The 19,136-nt window shown below is 42.0% G+C and overlaps 1 protein-coding gene across 7 annotated transcripts in view; it reads left to right on the top strand.

The window, feature by feature from the left end:
• NFATC1 (nuclear factor of activated T cells 1) overlaps positions 1-19,136 on the top strand; it is a 119,970-nt gene that overhangs the window by 13,279 nt on the left and 87,555 nt on the right. For all 7 annotated transcript variants that reach the window (XM_069853770.1, XM_069853772.1, XM_069853774.1 and 4 more), the window contains exon 3: positions 5,835-5,994. In XM_069853770.1, the coding sequence (XP_069709871.1) occupies positions 5,835-5,994 (160 nt within the window). The remainder of the gene's footprint in view (positions 1-5,834; positions 5,995-19,136) is intronic.

Raw genomic sequence — 19,136 nt, forward strand, 5'->3', positions numbered from 1 at the left:
TTTGGGGGGAGGGGATAGAGAAATGATTTGGTCTGTCAGTGGGGTGTATGGCCTGTATGAGGTTTGCCACACCAAAAGGAACTTCCAGGAATTGAAGCTTCTAGTTCCAGGTGGGTTATAAAGGCTCCCTACTGTATTTTCTTGTATAGTTTATTTTTTTTAACCATTGAAAGCCAGATTTTCTTTAGCTGCAGTCTCTTTTTCAGTCTCAAATATATATGTATATCTGTTCTTGATGTCACAGACAGGGTCAAGTAGTTTTACATATGGAGGCTGTAGGTTACACCCAGAGAATGTATGGCTGGATACCTGTCTCCCAGTTACAAAAGGCTATTTGGCTTTTATCTACATCAATGGAGTTTGGTTTTGTAGATTTTTTTTATTCCACTTTTGTGACTGTGACAGTGTTAAACTCAAGCATGCAAAAATTGATCATTGAAGGCCCAAACCATATGATTTACTTCAAAATTGTGGTTTGAAAATGTTGCATATTTTTGCCCTCTTTCTTTTCGTTTATGGACCTTTCAGATGCTCTAGATGCTTCTTTTTTTTTTTTTTAATGGGTATTTTGGTCCAGATTATGAGATAGAAGACAGCCTTACTTGGGAGAAGTTGAGGTTCTCAAGAAATTGGGGTTTTCTGAAGATGGAAAATGGCACCAGCTGTCTTAAGATGAGAAAATCACTGGTGCGGTAGCACTGGATTTGCTGACCTATGTGTTTATGGCAAACTTGTGTGTTTATGGCAAGCAAGAGGAAGTTCCTTCGACAAAGCAAAGGCATAGCTGTCTGGGCAAGACCCAGTGAAATGAGGACTTGTGGCTGTGTGTCAGTGACCATCTCCTGGGACTCATTACTGTTAGTTGAGGGATGGGGGAGTGGACAGGGAAGAGGCTGCAATGCCTCTAAACATTTTCTCTCTCCTACATATTCATACTGGATGGAGATATACGGATGCTTTGACAAATCTGGTTTGCCACCACATAGTGGCGGCTTTTGATTGCATTAGGTTGCTATACTGTAAGGTTGAGGACTGCTTGGAAGCCTGTCTCAGTAAACTGATTTTTGTTTATTTGTTTGTTTGTTTGATTTAATCCTCCCCACGTTTTCTGCCGGCTGGTTTTCAGCTCATTCAAATGCCTCTGTGAGCATCTTATTAATGGCCTTCCTTCACCAGCTCATTTTAGCACCATGTGATTCTAAATTCAGAACAAGCAGAGATGTGATGCCAGCCACTTGTTCCTTCTGTTCTCACAGCAATAGTTTTTTGTTCTTTCTCTAAGCCAAAAATGCAAAATTTCCCAGCTGATCGATCTCTGAATGTGAAATTTCAGGGTTGTGTTAAGTATTATCTGAGAATGTGACGATCGCTTGGATTTTTAGACTTAAGCATGAGGAATTCCGGTGCACCACATGCACTTCACGCAGGAGCTGCTTGCTCCGCATGTCAGCAAAATACAGCCAAGTCTGGGGTGGGATGCAACATCTGTTTTAATTGCTCAATTGTCAGACAGGAAATTAAAAAAAGTGAAAGAGAGAAAAAGCCACCCACGCTAACTCATAGGTGAAATATAAAGCAGGTATCTTTTTCTGACCACAGTCAAGTTGATGGACACATGAGCATCTTCATTGTTTTCTAACCTTTCCAAAAACCACACAAGGATCTTTAACATACATCTGCTTTGATGCAAGACAGGGGCAATAAATAATAAATTGTAACCATATTTATATTTAGTGCACAGTTGGAGAAGGGCAAGCTAACAACCTGGTAAAAGTTTCAGCAGCCCTGTGGTTTCTCTCATTAATGTTTTTGTTTCTAGAGGAACACTCTGTGTTAGAAAAAAGAAGTAGTACAGGGCACCCAGTCTCAGCCACAGTCCTTCTAAGTCACTTACTTTAGTTTGGGTGCTGAAGCACACTTACTATCCTGCTCTTCCAGGCAGTGGCTTATGTTGCTGTCAGGCAGGTATCTGGGATAGATGACTCCATGCTGTGGTACTTGGACAGCAAGCAGCATAAGTCCCTGTGCGAGACCAACGGTTGTTCTGACACATGGCAGCCTAGTTAAGGACAAACATGTTTGCAAATATGTTTTCAAGTAGCCTTGGGTATCTAGTAGCAGAAAGTGAGAAAGTGTAATGATAATTTAATTTTCATATGCATGGCAGTCATGTGACAATGGGACTTAAACACCTTTGCAGAACTTAGTAGTTTTGGCTTTGTTTCCTCCCTGTCTATATTCCAGTGTCCTGTTTAGTATCTTTCTTTCTTTTTTTTTTTTCCTTTTTGTAACTTGATAAATCTTTCTGCTAAAGGCAGAAGTCAGCCAGACTGGATAATCTGTTTTTGATTTAATCATACTGTGTATCTGGTGTATGCAAACCAAATCACTATTCATCTGTTTTGTAATCTGATTTATGTAGGATGGATTTACATTGAGTGAGTTTTCTGCAGCCTAACACCAGGTTTTGTGAAGCTGCCTTGAAACAACCGTCCCTCACTACAGCATTTAGAACGACTACAGTTAGATTTATTATGGTGTAGAAAGGAATGGGTCAGGTTTTCAGTTGGTGGAAAATTCAGTGTAAGGGAAATACACCAATGTGTATTTGATAGGAAGACTGCATGAAGACCTTTCATTTCTCTTCTTGACCTCCGTGTGATGCTGGCTAGATGAGGTAGTTTGGGCCTTTACAAATTGATAAGGTTTCCTTGCAGCAACCAGATTTGATGTTACCACTGCGCCATTTGCTTGGTGTCTTTTCCTTTTAACCGTGTTTAGCTGCAGGAAATTAAGTGCATGATGAAGATAACCTAACATAGGAAATAGCTCTGACAGCCCCAGCCCATGACACTGTTAAATGCATCACTCTGCTTCCTTTATCAGAACTGCCATTAATTGTCGATTTATAATTGGGCAGGTGTTATTTCAGAACTTTGGTGGTAGATTGCAGGCAAACAGCAAACTGTATTTTTATTTTTCAGGTTTTATTTGAGAACATTAATTGTACAACTTAATTATATTGACATTTTCAGGAGTTGATTTGAAAGTGTTTTTTGAGGTTTTTTCCTCTTTGGTGGTGTTTTTGGGTTTTTTTTATAGAGATGTAATTAGTTATGGAACTGTTACTTACTTACAGGTTTCTTAAAAAAATTCACTTGAGGGCTACAAGCTGCTAGTCCGGGTTGTCTTTTTTAACTGAGTGTTAAAAATTCCTAATCTGATAGATGTTGTGTCCTCAGAAAAAGAGGAAAAGATCCATCAAGGCAGAATTCACTTAAAACCAGAAACATCTGTTTAAAAATGTGTGCTGATCATCACCAGGAGAGACAAAGCTGTTTTGCTCTGCTCTTTGTCATCTATCATTAGTCAAATATGGTTTATTCAGATTTTTTTTTGAGACTTTTTCAGACTTAAGTATGTGTACCTAACGTTCTAGGCATGGAATAGTGAATATGTACAATGGCGAATTGACTGTAGGTTTTTTTGTCATCTCTTTGCATGACTGTCTAGTAGCTGAAGTGCTCATCCTTGCCTGCAAGGTGGGCATTGGCCATTTTTTAGGGAGAGGCTTACACAGGAGCTCAGAAGTCGTAGTGTCCTGCCTCTATTCAAGTATGGGGCTCCTGTGCTTGGGAGCCAGTGGCCAAACACAGGATTTGTCCCCGGCAGGGTCTTGTCTTTGCAGAGGGTGCCTTGCTGAGTCCTGCTGGCTCCAGGTAGTCATGGAAACTGGGAGCCCTCATAGAACCATAGAATTGTTACAGTTGGAAGAGACCTGTAAGATCATCAAGTTCAACCATCAACACACCACCAATATGCCTACTAAACCATGTCCCAAAATGCCACATTACGTGTTTTTCTGAACACCTCCAGGCATAGTGACAGAGCCAACATTTTTCTTTTGGATGAGCTCCCATTTTAGCTGAGCTGGGAGCTGTATGGCTAATTTCTTCTCTTTCCCCTCTGTTATTTTTGACGATGTTCTGCATCATGAGAGCTGGAGAGCAAAGTAGCTGGAAGTTTGAAGCCTATGACTTGCCAGCAAGCCATGCTGGGGTAGCAAGGGGTGCTCAGGGAGTGAGTGTGGTCCTGGTCCTCACCCAAGACTGAGACCTAGTGGCTCCAGGTGGTCCCTGTAATGCATATAGTGCCTGTCTATGGGTATTCAACTCACGTGGCCCAAACTGGCAAATTTAGAAGCAATGAAGAAGTATAATGTAGGGACACTTAGCACCACCTGAAGTCCCATCAGTCTATATGCATATGTGCACTAGCAGATAGGAGTTAAATACGCCAATTATGAAGGGCTGGATTTAAAAAAGTAAAGGCAGAACAAAAAAAAAATCTCTGGTGTGAGTGGTTAAGGTCTCTAGCCTGCAGTGAGAGACAGCAAGGATGCTTTGGGAGATGTGAAAATTGTAGTGCCTGTGGAGATGAAAGCATACTGGGGATATTAAAATGAAGTATTCAATCTCCAGCTGAATATTGGCCTGTAATATACACATCCAGCGCAGAAGCTCTTTTGCATCCTTTCCCTCCCAGCCAGCTCATTTCAGCCATGATTCACACCACTCAGACTTTCTTGCACCAGGGCTATAGCAGTGAGGCAGGGAGCCGGTAAATCCTCAGTGGCCAGCCTTCTCATAGGCTGGCGTGGGAGCTAATGAGCCCTTCGGTTTCCTCATCTGCAGGTAGCCCTGGCCTGTGGCAACAACAAAAGGGTCAAGGACCATAATTTTCTGCTTGCTAGTTGTCTTCTCCAGGCTTATGGGAGAGATAATAAAGTTTAGTGTAAAAAGACAGAGTAGTATGTTGCAGTTGTGCCATTTAACTACTTGTAAAGTCTTTTGAAGAACATCTGGTAGGAGAATTTAGCAAAGGAGGGAATATACACTAGTCCTAAAATTAGTATTTTCATGATGAAGCTTTTTGCTTTGATTTTAAGATCAATAATTTGTCTCAGGCCTAACGCTGTTTCAACAGTTCTTGTTTGTTTCTTTCTCTACTTTTTAATCCCAAAGCATCAACTTGGCATTTCTTACAGCCGAGCTCTCCTGACTGTTTTCAATTGTTTTACATTGGAAGTGGGTTTCTATGAATGACACTTCCCCACCATCGCATACTGTTGGTTCTGCTTGTTTGTGAGATGGTAATGAGTCCTTAATATTTTAGTTAATTGCAGAGTCAATACAGGGCTGGAAGAGTGAGCAGGATTTTTCTTCTAGCTTGTGTATAATTGTTAGTAGGATTTGTAAGCAAGTTCTGTCTTCAGAGCTTGCTCCCATGCAGTGCATGAACCAGAAAGAAACCAGCATTGCTTTGAGACTCTCTGACGTGTTTTGTGTTGGGAAGGAAGCTGGGAAATGACTTTTTTTCCTTCTTTCCTCTCCCCTGTAAACTCAGCAAATTTGTTGAAATCTATTAGATTAATTAAATGCAGAACTCCTACAGAGCTGGTTTGGCATTCACTTCCACAGCAGAAACCCTCTTCCTTAAATTCCTCTGTGTCTTTCTGCCTACCTTTCTCTTTCTGGTTCAAGAATCAGTATGTGAAGATACTTGTAAGCTGTGTCTTAATGTTTTTCCATTTTGTTTACGAACAGGGTAGCATCTGAGCCATCAGATATACTCGACCCATAAATCTTCATAAAATAGCCATTACCTTCTAAATTACTTATGTTATGGCATTAACCATATTGATGAGATTTTAAATCTAAGATGGTGAAGGATGACCTGCGAAACATGGTCTCTAAAGTAATGGTACCGGATACTTGTGGTTTGTGATACTGTACTTGATGTTAATTTTTAATATGTTTTCCTTTCCATTATAGCCCATCCCTGCCTGCCCTTGATTGGCAGCTGCCATCAAACTCAGGACCTTATGAACTGCGTATTGAAGTGCAGCCGAAATCCCACCACCGAGCTCATTATGAGACGGAAGGCAGTCGAGGGGCTGTGAAGGCGTCTGCAGGGGGCCACCCTATTGTGCAGGTACCAAAATATGTAATGAGCCGCACAAGTTGTTTTAATTGTGGTGCTCTACGGTGAGCACCCTTTCTTCTCCAAAACCAGAAAGTGATGGGAGATTTTTCCTGTCCTCAAAGATTACTCTGTGTGAGTGCTCTTTAGAGTGTATTTTAAACTGAATAGACTAAGTCTTTAATAAAAAAATGCAAGAGCATCCACTTGCTCGTAGCAGTGTGAACATGGCGCAGGCTGATGGCTGCTCTATCTGTGTATGACTTAACAAGTGTTCAGCTGGCAAGTAGTGACCGTGGACCGATCTTTGCAGTCAGATTCCAGACATGCAGCGTATACTTGACTCATCTGGGAACATGCCTCAGTACTCTTAGTCCTTAACTTGTGGTTGGATTAATCAGAGCTGTGAACGCTTGTCAGAGGGCAGAGCCGTGGCAGTAGTGTGGAAGGATGTTGCTGGTTTGGATGTTGCAGTGAATACTGAGCAAAGTGAGGCTTTTTGAGTTTCTTCTGTTTAGTTTCTTAAAACCTTCCAGCCACTCTTGAAAACATGAGGTCTGAATCTAGTTTCATGAATGCTACTGAACACTTCAGTTATAAAGCATTTAATGTAATAACACTGTAAACTGACCCTTAATTTATTTATATGATCGGTCTCATTCATTTTTAATGGCTTTTCTCAGGAGTGCAAAGAATGATACTTAGTTGTTTAAAGCAAAACCAGAAAAAGTAATAGGAGAGAGGCAACTGCGCCTGTCTTTTTTCAGCTACTGCTTTCTCACCCAGAAGTTAAAATTTCAGTGCCTTCTGTTGGGGTTGTGACCCCTGTGCAGCATAGCCCAGGTTTTATCACTGTCCAGATGCCATGGGGCCCACAGGTGTCAGGACACTGTGGGAGAGAGGCAGGCGCTGCTGCCATGTTCACACTGCTTGGGTTTATGCCACAATGCTGCTTGTAGGAGCAGTGGCTTGTCAAAAGGCCGAATGGTGTACAGACCACACGTGCAGGGCTCATGTGTGTTTGTTTATCTGCTGCAAAACTGTGTTAGCAAACATGTCGTTTAAAGGAACGGTGCAAGTTTGAGATGACATTGGGCAGGGAATTCCACTACAGAATGTGTGTGCTGCTGTGGCAGCTGAAAAAGGAAAGTGATGGGAGTTGTCAGTGGCAAACACAGTTTGCTCTTCAGCTCTGCCAAAACTTATCAGTGACATGGGATTATGAAAGTTATCTGTTGAAAGACGAAAGGTTTTAGCAGAACATTTGTGAATGATATTAAAGAGGGGTTTGTGGCAGACACACTTGGTGACAATTAATGCTTACTCTGTTTGTGGCTTGATGCAAAGAAACGTAAATGGGGAGGCATCAATTCACCATGACCAGCCTGGCATTTAACATTTTCTGTGTGCTTTTTTGAAAGACTGAGTGTGATGCCAACATTTAATTGGACTAAATGCGTCCAGACTTTTCCCTGCCCTGGTCTGTCATGGGTGAGCATGCTACTTCCAAACACAAACAAGGAGAGGAAACTGCAGAAGGGCATGAAGGGAGAGGGGAGGAAGCAGCAAGTCCTAGCCCTGTCGACTGGCTCTACCGGTTTAATAAAGATTAATGTATTTTTCAGTCCCTTTACTACAACCTGAATATCCTTTTCTCCAAAATGAATAGAAGCATAAAGCACCTCTCCATGCTGACATTACCATCCCAGTCAGAGTTATCTGTTTGAGGAAATACTTAAAAGCTTCTGACTTAGGCTGGAGTTGGATGGATGCATGGTACTTCGGAAAAAGAAAGAAAATACCTACAAATACTTTTTATAAGAGAAATAGTAAGTACTATTATAAGTAAAGAAATACTTAAAACTAAAAGTGCTTATAAATAAATTAAAGTAGGAGGAGGATATCTAGGGAGTAACTTCTGGTAAATTGGTGACTGACAAAAGCTGTAAAATGCATCTCTGAATCAACATATTTCCAGATGTTGCAGGTGTTTGGATTGGGTTTGATTCATTCCACTACGTTATACAGAAAGGAACCCAAGCTTTAAATTTCACACCCAGATATAAGCTGAAACAGTATCTGAGCGTCTTCAGGTGAGAGATTTTGGGTCAAGCTTTTCCCTCAAATATTTTCTTATGTTCTTAATGGTGTTGACTCAGGGAAGCCCATCAAAAAACTGCTCTGACCTCTTGCACTACCCTTTTGTGTTATTTTTTTGCTTTACGTGTGCAGCTCTTTCTTATGTTACTGCTTTGGGAGAGTTTGCTTAAATTCTACTTTTGTCAAAGCTCTTTACCTTCAACAAGAGGAGAATGTGGAAGAGATGTCTTCCTCCCTTGTCTGTGTCAACCCCGCTCTCACTAGTATCCTGCTTCCCAAATCAGAATCAAAGGTTTTCAAGGCAAGCATGCTGGACGAGGAGAAAGATGGTGTAGGAAGGCAGGATTCTCTCATGGGTGTGATATGAATTCCAGGGTTGGAGACCATTTTTTTCCTTGGCACTAGCCTCTCCTCCAGGCTGTTGTTTTTTCTCTGTAGCTGGAGAGAGCTGCATATAAAGCTGAAGAGCTCTGCACTGGATCACAGCAGCATGATCAGTGCCTGCCGTTGTATGAGATTCCTCTCCTCTCCAAACCTGAGCCTGGGAAAGGGCAGGCAGTGCTGAGCATGATGGGCTGCCATGGGAGTTTATACTCATACACAGAAGGGGTAAGCTTGGCAGGTGGTGGCAGCTGCTAGTGGCTGTGGAGTCTTGCCCAGACATGGTGCTCGAAGGTGCCACTTGCTCCTTATCATCTCTCCATCATCCGTGTGGGGCTGGCTCACTGGAGACTCCTGCTTCTGCAGGCTGACTCCCCAGTGTATTTCATGCCAGCAGGATTTCCTATGGATTTCCTCCTGTGGGATGGCTGCACCCTCTCTTCTGCACTTAGGAATGATGCAGTTGTGAGTGCTTTAAATTGCTGCTGAGGGCTAATGATCCCAATAACACAATATTCCTCTTTCACTATTTGCCTTTGCCTGTTTGGTTGTTTGGCTGCTGTAGCAGCCCCAAGCTATTGCTGTTCTCAGTTGCTAAACACTTTGAGAGTGGGATGAACTGGCACACCTAGACAGCTAAAAATGCTGCAGAAGACTGGCAAGTAAGCAGTGCTGGGGATTGGTGCTGGTGAGCTCATGGCTGGCATCAGCTTTTACCCTTTGGCTTGGAGAAGTATTTTGTGAGGTTTTGTTGCCTTTGGTGATTCCTGACAGGGTGCTTGCCACTCTGAGTCAGTACAAGGCCAGTGTCCCAGCTGGCATCAGGTGTTAAGCTGCATGCCATACCAGGTGAAGTTGAAACCCAGCACCACTTCAGCAAGCAAAATTATGCCTGTTAGCATCCTTCTGGCATCTCCATGTTTGCAGGAGTTCAAGACTAGGGTGAGGATTTCTCTGAAAGGAGCAAGATGAAGTGAATGGGGGCTTTAGGAAACTCACAGATTAAAATAGCTACAGCCATATTTTAAGCAAGATGAATTTAATTCAATGGTTTACGTCCAGAATGTCTTAAAAACCTTCTCCATTTGGACCTATCTCCCATTCTTCATTTTAAAAGTGGTAGTGAGGAGTTGTGCAAGATGGGGGTTACATTCCAGTCAGTTATGGCTCTGTTTCAGCTGCAGGTAAGTATTCTGGCAGATGAAAGTTTGAGATCCGCAGGGAGGGATGGCGCTGGATTATAAATACGTGGTCTATAGATACTCTAATTAATAATCTTTGGAGTACGCCAAGCACTTTGGCTGCCTGAGAAGGAATTTTTACAAGCAGGGTGTGGTGTATCTGTGAGATAAAATCTGAATACTCAAGAATGTTTAATTAAAGGGTATGATTTACTCCCATAGAAGACTGGACTAAAAGGTGAAAGAAAATATTCAAATGCACAGAATAGTCTACGTAAGCGCTTTAAAAAGTCATGATTATTACTCAGTTTTTTGATGCAACATATGCCAGGAATTTTCTTCAAGATCGCTCTTGATGTGAGGTATATAAATCCATTAGAAAAGGGAATAAAAGGAGAGTAGGGGGGTTCATTTTTTTATCTAAGTAAGCAGTACAAGCCAGAGGTTTTTTTCTTCTTGGAAAAATAAGTCAATATTGAAGATACAGTGAATACTGCCTTCCTTTTCACTGTATCGCATGGTAGAGGTTGTCTATGGCGTTCGCACTTCAATACAGAATTTGATCTGAGCCTGTGAATAGATGAATAATCTGAGCTCTCTCATTTTACAGGCAAAACACAATGATTTGTCTGCTGATTTGCATAGTCAAAATGTTGTCTGTGCCAGGAGACTTGCTCACAATAGTTGGCTTGTGTCGTTTCTCAGCAAGATCTCAAGCAGGCACTTCAGTTCTGATTTTGAAAGGCCTTGGGGCATATCTTGGGATTTTTAAATCCCTTTATGACTAACAAGCGTCAAACTCTTCTCCAAAGCAATAACTCTCAGTATTATTGTACATCTCCACATCACCATGATTAGGCACCGACATCCCTCTGAGCTATTTGTACACCCTGGTAATGGGTGGAGCATGTTATAATTTGCTTCCCATGGATCAGCTGTTTTTGTTGCTTTTGGGTAATGAGCTCAAGTAGTCCAGTTCAAGGTGCTGGCCACTGCAGGTATCTGTCAGGAATCCTTTCATCTTCTGGACCCAAGTTCTATGAATAACTTCTGCAAACCTCTTGGGGAATAGAAGTTTGTTGATCAACTTCAGGGGGCAGTAGTTGATCTCCCTCAGGTTGTGGCTATATGTTTTAATATCACAGTCTCGTAGAGCACTTCTCAGGAACTTGGCTTCAGAAATAGTTGATAATATGAGGTAATAGGGTTGTGCAGTCACACAGAAGGCAAGATGGAAAGAAGAGAAAAACGGGGAGCTAGAGGAAAAGACTGGAAAGAGGTGTTCAGTATCAATGGCAGGAAGGAGATGAAGGGATAAGGAAGCGAAGAAAAAGGCTCTTCCAGACAGAGTGGGCCAAGTTCTTTGCAGCAGTGTTTCTGGTGCTGCATAACAAGAGTAAGCCTGTGGTTATTTTTTAAATATTTAAGTATATGCAAGTGCTTTCCTCGGTAGGGGTCCCCAGTGCTGTTTGTTTTAAACAACAGGGCTGCCATCATTGCTGAGTGAGTCAAGGGAAATTGAAGGAAAACAGTCCCTGGTGGGTCCAGCTCATGGCTGTCTGGCATCTGACCAAGAGGAGAGGATACGGAAAAAATCATGTTAGCCTCTTTGCCCTTCCCTCCTTGGGTCTGTTAGAGCAGAGAAGGGAGCATATTCTTGCTAGTAAGCAGTGATTCAGTTTGTCGTGCCAGAGTGGACTTCCTCTCTGTGCTGCTCTTAACTTCTTTTTAGAAGACAGCATTATGCTTTTATCCAGATGGAAATATAATCCTTTCTTATGGTGAGGATATAAAGACATTGGCAAGCACCTGTTAGCCAGGTTGCAATTAATAGCACAAAGCCATGCAACCATACAACAAATCAGAGAGGAAGCTTACATTTTATAGTCTTGTTTTAGACAGCCGGTACTTCTTAAGAATAAATCTAAGCTGCGTGGCTTTCTCACTTGTTTGCATATGTATAGTTAAAGCTAACCTCAAACTAGCAGACAGATAATCAAAACTGAAAAGTGGAATGCTTTGGCAAATGTTTTAAGGTTGCTATTGCTTCTGTAAATCCAACAAATGGAAGAAAGCCCATTGAAAGCTTTTCATCATGGCTTTTCATCATTAGAAGACTGTTGTTTGGGAAGGGGGGAGTTTCTCTTTTTTGTTACTTCACATGAAATTGGTCCCACAGGGTAGTTCTGCAAGTACAGCTGTATAGGTAGCTTATGGCTTCCCTGAGAAGGGCCAAGTCCAGAAGGGAGTTGTTCTGGAAAGCGTGCTTTTGTCAGCCAATGAAGATTTCGTGACTCTGAAAATGCAACCTCAGCTCTGATTTATGAGCAGTCTTGGAGGTAGGCCTCTGCTGTTCTGTGCAACAGCCCTTTCCAAATGAAAAATGAAGTATTTTTACCAGCCAGCGCTTGGAGGATGCACTCTGCTTTCCTTTAAAAATGGTACCTTGCCCGCACTCAGCCTGACGGATGCTGCAGTACATACCTGGGTTGCTAGGATGCCAAGATATTCAATCTGGCTTTCCAGGCCGCAGGATTTAGCCCAGCATCCTAGGTTTGACATCCTTTTGGATTCACTGGCTGCAGGCAGAGCAGAAGGTAGTGGTGGCCTTGAGGGAGGCAGGGATGGAAAGTGTTCTCACTCCTCCACCATTGCTGTTTCTGGTCCCATGGGAAAGGGAAAGATGATAGCAGCTCCCTGTTGATATCCAGCCTCTTCCCTGGCCTTTCCCAGTCTCATTTCTGCCTCATCCTGTGTGATGAGGGAGTTGGTGACATTGCTCTTGCTGTGAGGGCTATCTTCTATCTCTCTTCTGGTGGTGGTTGATAATGCAAAGGCCATGCCGTCATCACTTTATAGTACCTCTTCTACACAACTGAGTGGTTATTTTCCATTATGGTAGGACCTAGGAAGGCAGCAGAGGAATCATCTATCTCCACCATTGGTCATAGAGCTGTCCTTTTTGCTTCCTTTGTCAGGCTGGTTTTGGGCACCAACAGCATATGCACCCTTAGTGTCTAGAAATAGTGCGATATAAGTATCGCTAAGACCAAGGCAGACAGAACGTAAATGTAGTGGTCTTCCTTCTCTTATTCCTCATTTACTTTGTCCTTAGGTTTCGTGCTGCATCCGTTCACTGGGTGAAATGTTTGCAGCATTTTTTTTCTGTACATCGTCTAAAGGGAGATTTCATAGTTATTTTGTAAACATACCTCAAAAATGTGTCACTGCTATCCAGGGAGGAATCAGGACTCATCTTTGACTGTTCAAATGCAGTACTGTTCTTGACATTTGCATCTCTTCTGCCCCCTACTTAATATTGCATCACTCCTGCTAAAAGTTGCAGACCGTCTCTTTTACTCTGTCTCCAAATTTTCTTTCTGGAAGTTGCCATTTCCCTTTCCTGCCAGCAGTCAGGTCCCAAGCAAGATAAGAAAAATCCCCCCTTGCCTTGTTTTTTCTACATAACGAAATAAAGTACAAGTGTGAATGTGAGCCTGGGGAGTATTTGTCAAGTGGGTGGCATTCAAAAAAGACAGAAACAGAAAACCTAATATAATGAGCAATTGAATAGGTGATTTCTTTGCAACAGTGTGCTACGAAAATACCTGCACAAGCCGCAGCAGCCTTGCAAAGGTGTTCATGATGCTGATAGTTAAGCTGCTGCAAATGTGCTTATGGAGCTAGTTCCTTCCTTTATATTCTCTCTTGAGATGTGCTAGAGCTCAGGATCCTGTAGTGTGATCTGTTCTCATGCTTATTGTTACAAAAAGTATTAGAAAGAAATTGTTCTGCTTAAATTATGCAAGAAGAGAAAAACCACAGCCAGGGAGATTCCTGAGGGTTTTAACATACTTGAAAGCTTCAAAAATGATCATAATGTAAAACCAAAAACTGGCAATTGCTTGTTTCATACTCTACTAGATCTTTTTTTAGATCAAGTCGTTTGGGAATGTTATTTGAATGCCTGAGCTATTCTTGTTAAAAAATGGACCCTGCATCTCCATGGTGATTGCTCTGTCACAGTGACAGTTGTTGTTAGTGGTGTTTTTTTCCTCAGTAAATTTGTGGTAGAGGCACCCTTCCATTGCAAATGGAAGTGGCAACATGTAGAAGTGATGAGAGTCACAAAATCAGAAGGCCATGGTTCTGCAGACCGCTCTGAGCTTAACCAGCTCTTCTTCTGCCCTCCAAGAACCTAAGAAGGAGCTGCAGACCCTTCTGGTTAGCCAAAAGATGCTTCCAGTAGTGCTATGAAAGGGCAGTTTTCTAAAGAAAGATACAACATGAGTAGACCTTTTGCTTGCCTGAAATTACCAGACATTAAAAAAAAACCCCAACAAACCATACCACATTCTAAGCAGTATAGGGGCACTCTTGAAGTCAGGATAGCCTGCTTAATTCAAACACATTCTTAGGAGTTTTCTCACTTGGTCAGTTCAGCTGCTTTTAAGAAAATAAGGCTATGGCTTGAGAAGTGGGTGTAAGATGGCTTTACAGGGAGGTTCAGGTGATACGTGAGACTGTGGTCTGGGTGTAAGCTGTGGCTGTTACTTGACTTAGTTTTGGTTGTTGTTGAGAAGATCTATACCAAAGTTACCAATCAGCAAATCTGCTCCAGACTTGTCAGATTATTACATGTTGACATGCACCCAAGAGCTGAAATGAAACACAGTTGAAATTAAAATGCAGCTTTACCAAAAGCCAGATGCTTCATTATGAGCTGTGCTAACTTACCTGCCAAATACTGCTAACCTGCATGAGGCAGGTGATTAATTTTTTACAAGTCTGCTTTGGCAACTAGACATCTGTCATTTATTCCTAAAAGTAATATCTCAGGGCAGGTGATTTTTTTTTTTTCTTATTTTCTTCTTGGTACTCCAGATTAAATAAAACATATATTGTGTGCATTCTGTATGAAGATATACTGGAAGCCAGTCTGTATTTCAGATCATTTTCCCACCAATGTAACTCCATTAGATTCTGCTTTTATACTTTCTAATTTTTACATGTAAGAAGAGTAAAAAGTCATATCTGTAACATACCTTATAATGTGGAATGTCAGTATATGTGGTTATAATATAGATTTTCCATTTTAATCAGTCATTGTTCCAACTAACAGACTGAATCAGTGGAAAATATGGTGTCAAATTACTTAGTTGCTCTTTCAAAGTACGTTACAGCTTTCATTTTGAGCAGAGGCTTATCATTTCTTTCCTTGGGAGGAACAGATCAAGATCTTCTTTGATATGTGCTGTGAAAGGGAGATGATCCATTAAAGCATCTGCTATATACATCCACATAAGTAAAGTATATTGCATGCTGTAAGTACCGCAAAATCAAATAAACGTTCTCCTCCCTCCACATGTATCAGAAATAATTTAGCAGGAGTTGCATATTTTCACTGAAACAGTTAAAACATGCTGGTGATCAATTTACTTCCACGTAGTAAAAATAATACAGGTTGCAGACAGATTGGTAATACAGTTTTTAAACACCTGTTTTTAATGTTTCAGTAACCAATAAAGTGGAGACACTCTTGCTTGTGGTTTGCATGCAGACATTATGTACATTCGGATTTAAAAGTCTACTGCCTGGGTTTCAAATGGAGCCCTGTTCAAAGCAGTAAACATTTGCAGGCACAGTGTGGGTAGGTTTTTGGGAGTTCCATGGCATTTCAGCTACAGACACCGAAGTCACCCTCAAATGAGTTTTGCTCTTTGAGGCACTGATAATGTAGTGTTACTGCCAAATGGGAATCCTGGCAAAACCCATAATCCTCACCAGAAAAGGAGCCCCTCCCCTGCCATTTGCAATTCTGCTCATGTAAAAGTATTGCCGGTCCAGTCCTATGTAACGTACAGGAAAATATGTAAAAGAGGTTGAGCAAAGTGATCTTTCTATTACAGTGCAACAGAGCATTTCAGTACATCCTTAAATTTTCATGAAGTGGGATTAGATGTTGAACATGTGCTTAGGTTTTCTACCAAGCAAGGATACATTGATGAACTGTCAATTAATGTGTCATTTACTATCACGCAGGTTACCCTGCAAAATCTGGATTAAGACACTTTCACTGCCTTGCATGGGTATTAACAAGAGATTGGGTGTCACATCTGAGCATGTGGGGCTGCCAGCTGCCGGAAAATAGCGTGAAAAGGGGAGAAGGTTGCAGGATCTGCACGCTGTTCTCACAGACGTCTTTGCTGCTTTTCAGGAGATAAATTAACTTTTTGCTCTTAAAAGTCTGATGCACTTTGCGCATCACTTTCAGTTTCTCAGTGGATTGCTGCTTCCTTCTGACTGTTTCCTATTAACTGCAACCTCCTTTTCCTCTGCCTTCAACCCCTTTGATTTTGGAATCCTTTAAGGTGATGGCCACAATCTTCTTTTTGTTCGGCCACCATTGTGCCTGCCCACATCTGATATATGTAGTACCTGTGTCTCTGAAGCCTTTACTGGATGTCTTGATAGCAAGTCAGGCATAATGATGCTAGAGCCAAGCTTCCCATCACCATGCAAAATCTTCCCATTATTTTCCTTTGTCTTTGTACAAACTGTACCTTTATTCATGTCGTTGAAGTCTGCTATACTTAGCCGATTTCTGTCCCTGTGCCTGCATCAAAATAGCAGTAGCAATGTATCATGCGTGTTCTGCACAGGACATAGATGCCTATATTTGCTGTATTTAATAAGCTGCACATTTCCATCCCCTTGTCTCTGCTGGTGAAAGGACAGTGGGCAGCATTTGGGAAGCTTGCAGCATATCGTTGCTGTGCAAATGACCTGGATGAGGGAACAGAGCATACCCTCAGCAAGTTTGTTGATGACACAAAACTGGGAGGAGTGGCTGATGCACTGGAAGGCTGTGATGCCATTCGGCAAGATCTGGACACACTGGAAAGTTGGGCAGAGGAACCTAATGAAGTTCAAAAAAGGCAAATGTAGGGTTCTACATCTCGGGAGAAATAACCTTCTGCACCAGGACAGGTGAGGGGTTGACCAGCTGGAAAGCAGCTCTGTGGAGAAGGACCTGGGAATCCTAGTAGGCATCGACTTAACCATAAGCCAGCAATGTGCCCTCATGGCCAAGAAAGTGCATTCTGGGGTGCATTAAGAAGAGTGTGGCCAGCAGGTTGAGGGAGGTTATCCTCCCCCTCTACTTTGCCCTAGTGAGGCCACATGTGGAGTCCTGTGTCCAGTTCTGGGCTCCCCGGTTCAAGAAAGATAAGGAAATACTGGATAGAGTCCAGCGGAGGGCCACGAAGATGATTAGAGGACTGGAGCGTCTTTTATGAAGACAGACTGAACGAGCTCAGTCTGTTTAGCCTGGAGAAGACTGAGAGGGGACCTTATCAATGCTTATGAATATCTAAGGGGTGGGTGTCAGGAGGATGGGGCCAGACACTTCTCAGCAGTGGCCAGTGATGGGACAAGGAGCAGCTGGTACAAACTGGATCAGAGGAAATGAGGAAGGAAAAAACCTTAACATGAGGAAAAACTTTACTGTGAGAGTGACAGAGCACTGTAACAGGCTGCCCAGGGAGCCTGTTGTGGAGTGTCTTCTGGAGATATTCAAAGCCTGCTGTAGATGAACCTACTTTAGCAGGGAGGTTGTACATCTCCAGAGGTCCCTTACAACCCTTACCGTTCTGTGATTCTGTGAAATAGATAAATAGCTAGAAGGGAGTGAGTTGGAAGAGAGATCATGCTTTGTTTCTGGAGGGCTGCTCATAGCTATGCTATTTGTGAAGACCGGGTACAGCTCAGGCACAAAGAGTTAGTGATGAGTTTTTGTCCCCATTTTAGCATCTTCACCTGAGGCTGCGGCTTGGGTTAGCACTGCAAGGAGAGAGACCTGAGCCCATGATAGTTGTGACATGTCAGGATTAAGAAGCTCAAACATGGCTTGCACAATGTTGCTTTTGCTTGCCTTGGGGCCAGGACTCACAGCACCATGACTTTCTTATGTGTGTACGCAGGGATGTAGTGCTTTGCATATGAGCATGGGGTGCAGAAGGGATGTGAGTGCCTGTTTTGGATGAGACTGACCATTGCCAAAGCGTGCACATGCTCCTGGGGCAGCACGTACCAGTGAGGTGCTGGATGGGGCCGTGGGTTGCCATAGCAGGTGCTGTGTGGATGCTGAGGTCCCATCGCCACCCAACCTGCCCCCAGATCTTGGTCTGCATGTTGTTATGATTGCTATGGAAATAATTTCAATATATTTTGTAGATCTGAGATGCTGTGTCTTGCATTGTTTGACTGGAAAGCCGCCTGACTGGTTTTGGAGGGTGGCTGTACGTGCACAGACAGCTGTTATTTTTCATGGTGGAAAGTAGGAGATTCACAACATGGTTTTAATTACAGTTGCGCATTTAGTCTTTCACTGCAGTGTGTTCTTTAGTTGAAAGATAATTTAATTTTCTTTGTTTTGGAAGATTTTCTTGCTTGTCTGTGTGGACTCTCTTTATTTACTGTGTCTCATTGTGCTTTGCACATAGCTTTGATTGTAAGGAAAGTCAACCCCGAAACTTCCCTGGGCGGTATTATTTTCCACCTGCTGTGGCTTTTAATACAGTCTCACTGCTCTAAGTGTACCAAGTGCCAGCGTTTTAGGAGAAAAACACCATAGAAAATTGTCAAAGCATGCAGTGTTAGATTCACTCACAAAACTCTCACTGACTCAAAGAGGAATAACGTGTCTGAAAGTTGTGAAGTGCTAAAGAAATGTAATGGCTATGGGTTGGGTTGGTTTTTTGTCTTGGAGAAGTTCACAGAAGGTCACATTTGTTGAAAAAAAAGTCAACCCCCCCAAAATCCTACCATATTTTACAGAACTTTCTATTAAGATCTTGTAACACCTCTTGTGCCTGTGGAGAGTATTTGTCTGTTTGAAACACAATACAGGATGGAGCAGTTGTGCTTATATGTATAACAATATTTAGATTAGTGCCTGTCCTCTGAAAATGAAGAAAAGCTTTATATATCTACATTAAATATGCAAATTTCTGCCCATATATGCAAGAATTCATAAAATGGCTTAGAATGTGCAGTTTTTATGCATCAATAATCCTTAATAATCCTGCAATAATTTTCCAAATGTCTTTCAAATTAATTTTCAACCACTTCTCATGCAGTTGTTTTCATTATGTGTATCTTATGCATGGTAGCTCTTATTCCACAATAATGCAATATTACTCAGTATAGACTCAAATATCATTACTGAATAGAGGTTATAGAGTATTATTGACTAGAAAATGGCATACAGTTATAGAATTTTATACAAACTCTTCCCGTAGATACAAACCTGAGCTGCCAGTGACAAACAGATTTAGACCACAACTTGCAGGCACATGTGTTAACATCTAGGTACACAAGTAATCTCAAGCACATGTCCTGAACACATCAAAGCCTCATTTTCTAATCCTTCACGGTTTTGAGGAAGACCTTAAAATATGTGAACTGACATAGCCCCAATGCTGGCTGCAA

Source organism: Phaenicophaeus curvirostris, chromosome 3 (genome assembly GCF_032191515.1).
Source record: "Phaenicophaeus curvirostris isolate KB17595 chromosome 3, BPBGC_Pcur_1.0, whole genome shotgun sequence".
Lineage (NCBI taxonomy): Eukaryota > Metazoa > Chordata > Aves > Cuculiformes > Cuculidae > Phaenicophaeus > Phaenicophaeus curvirostris.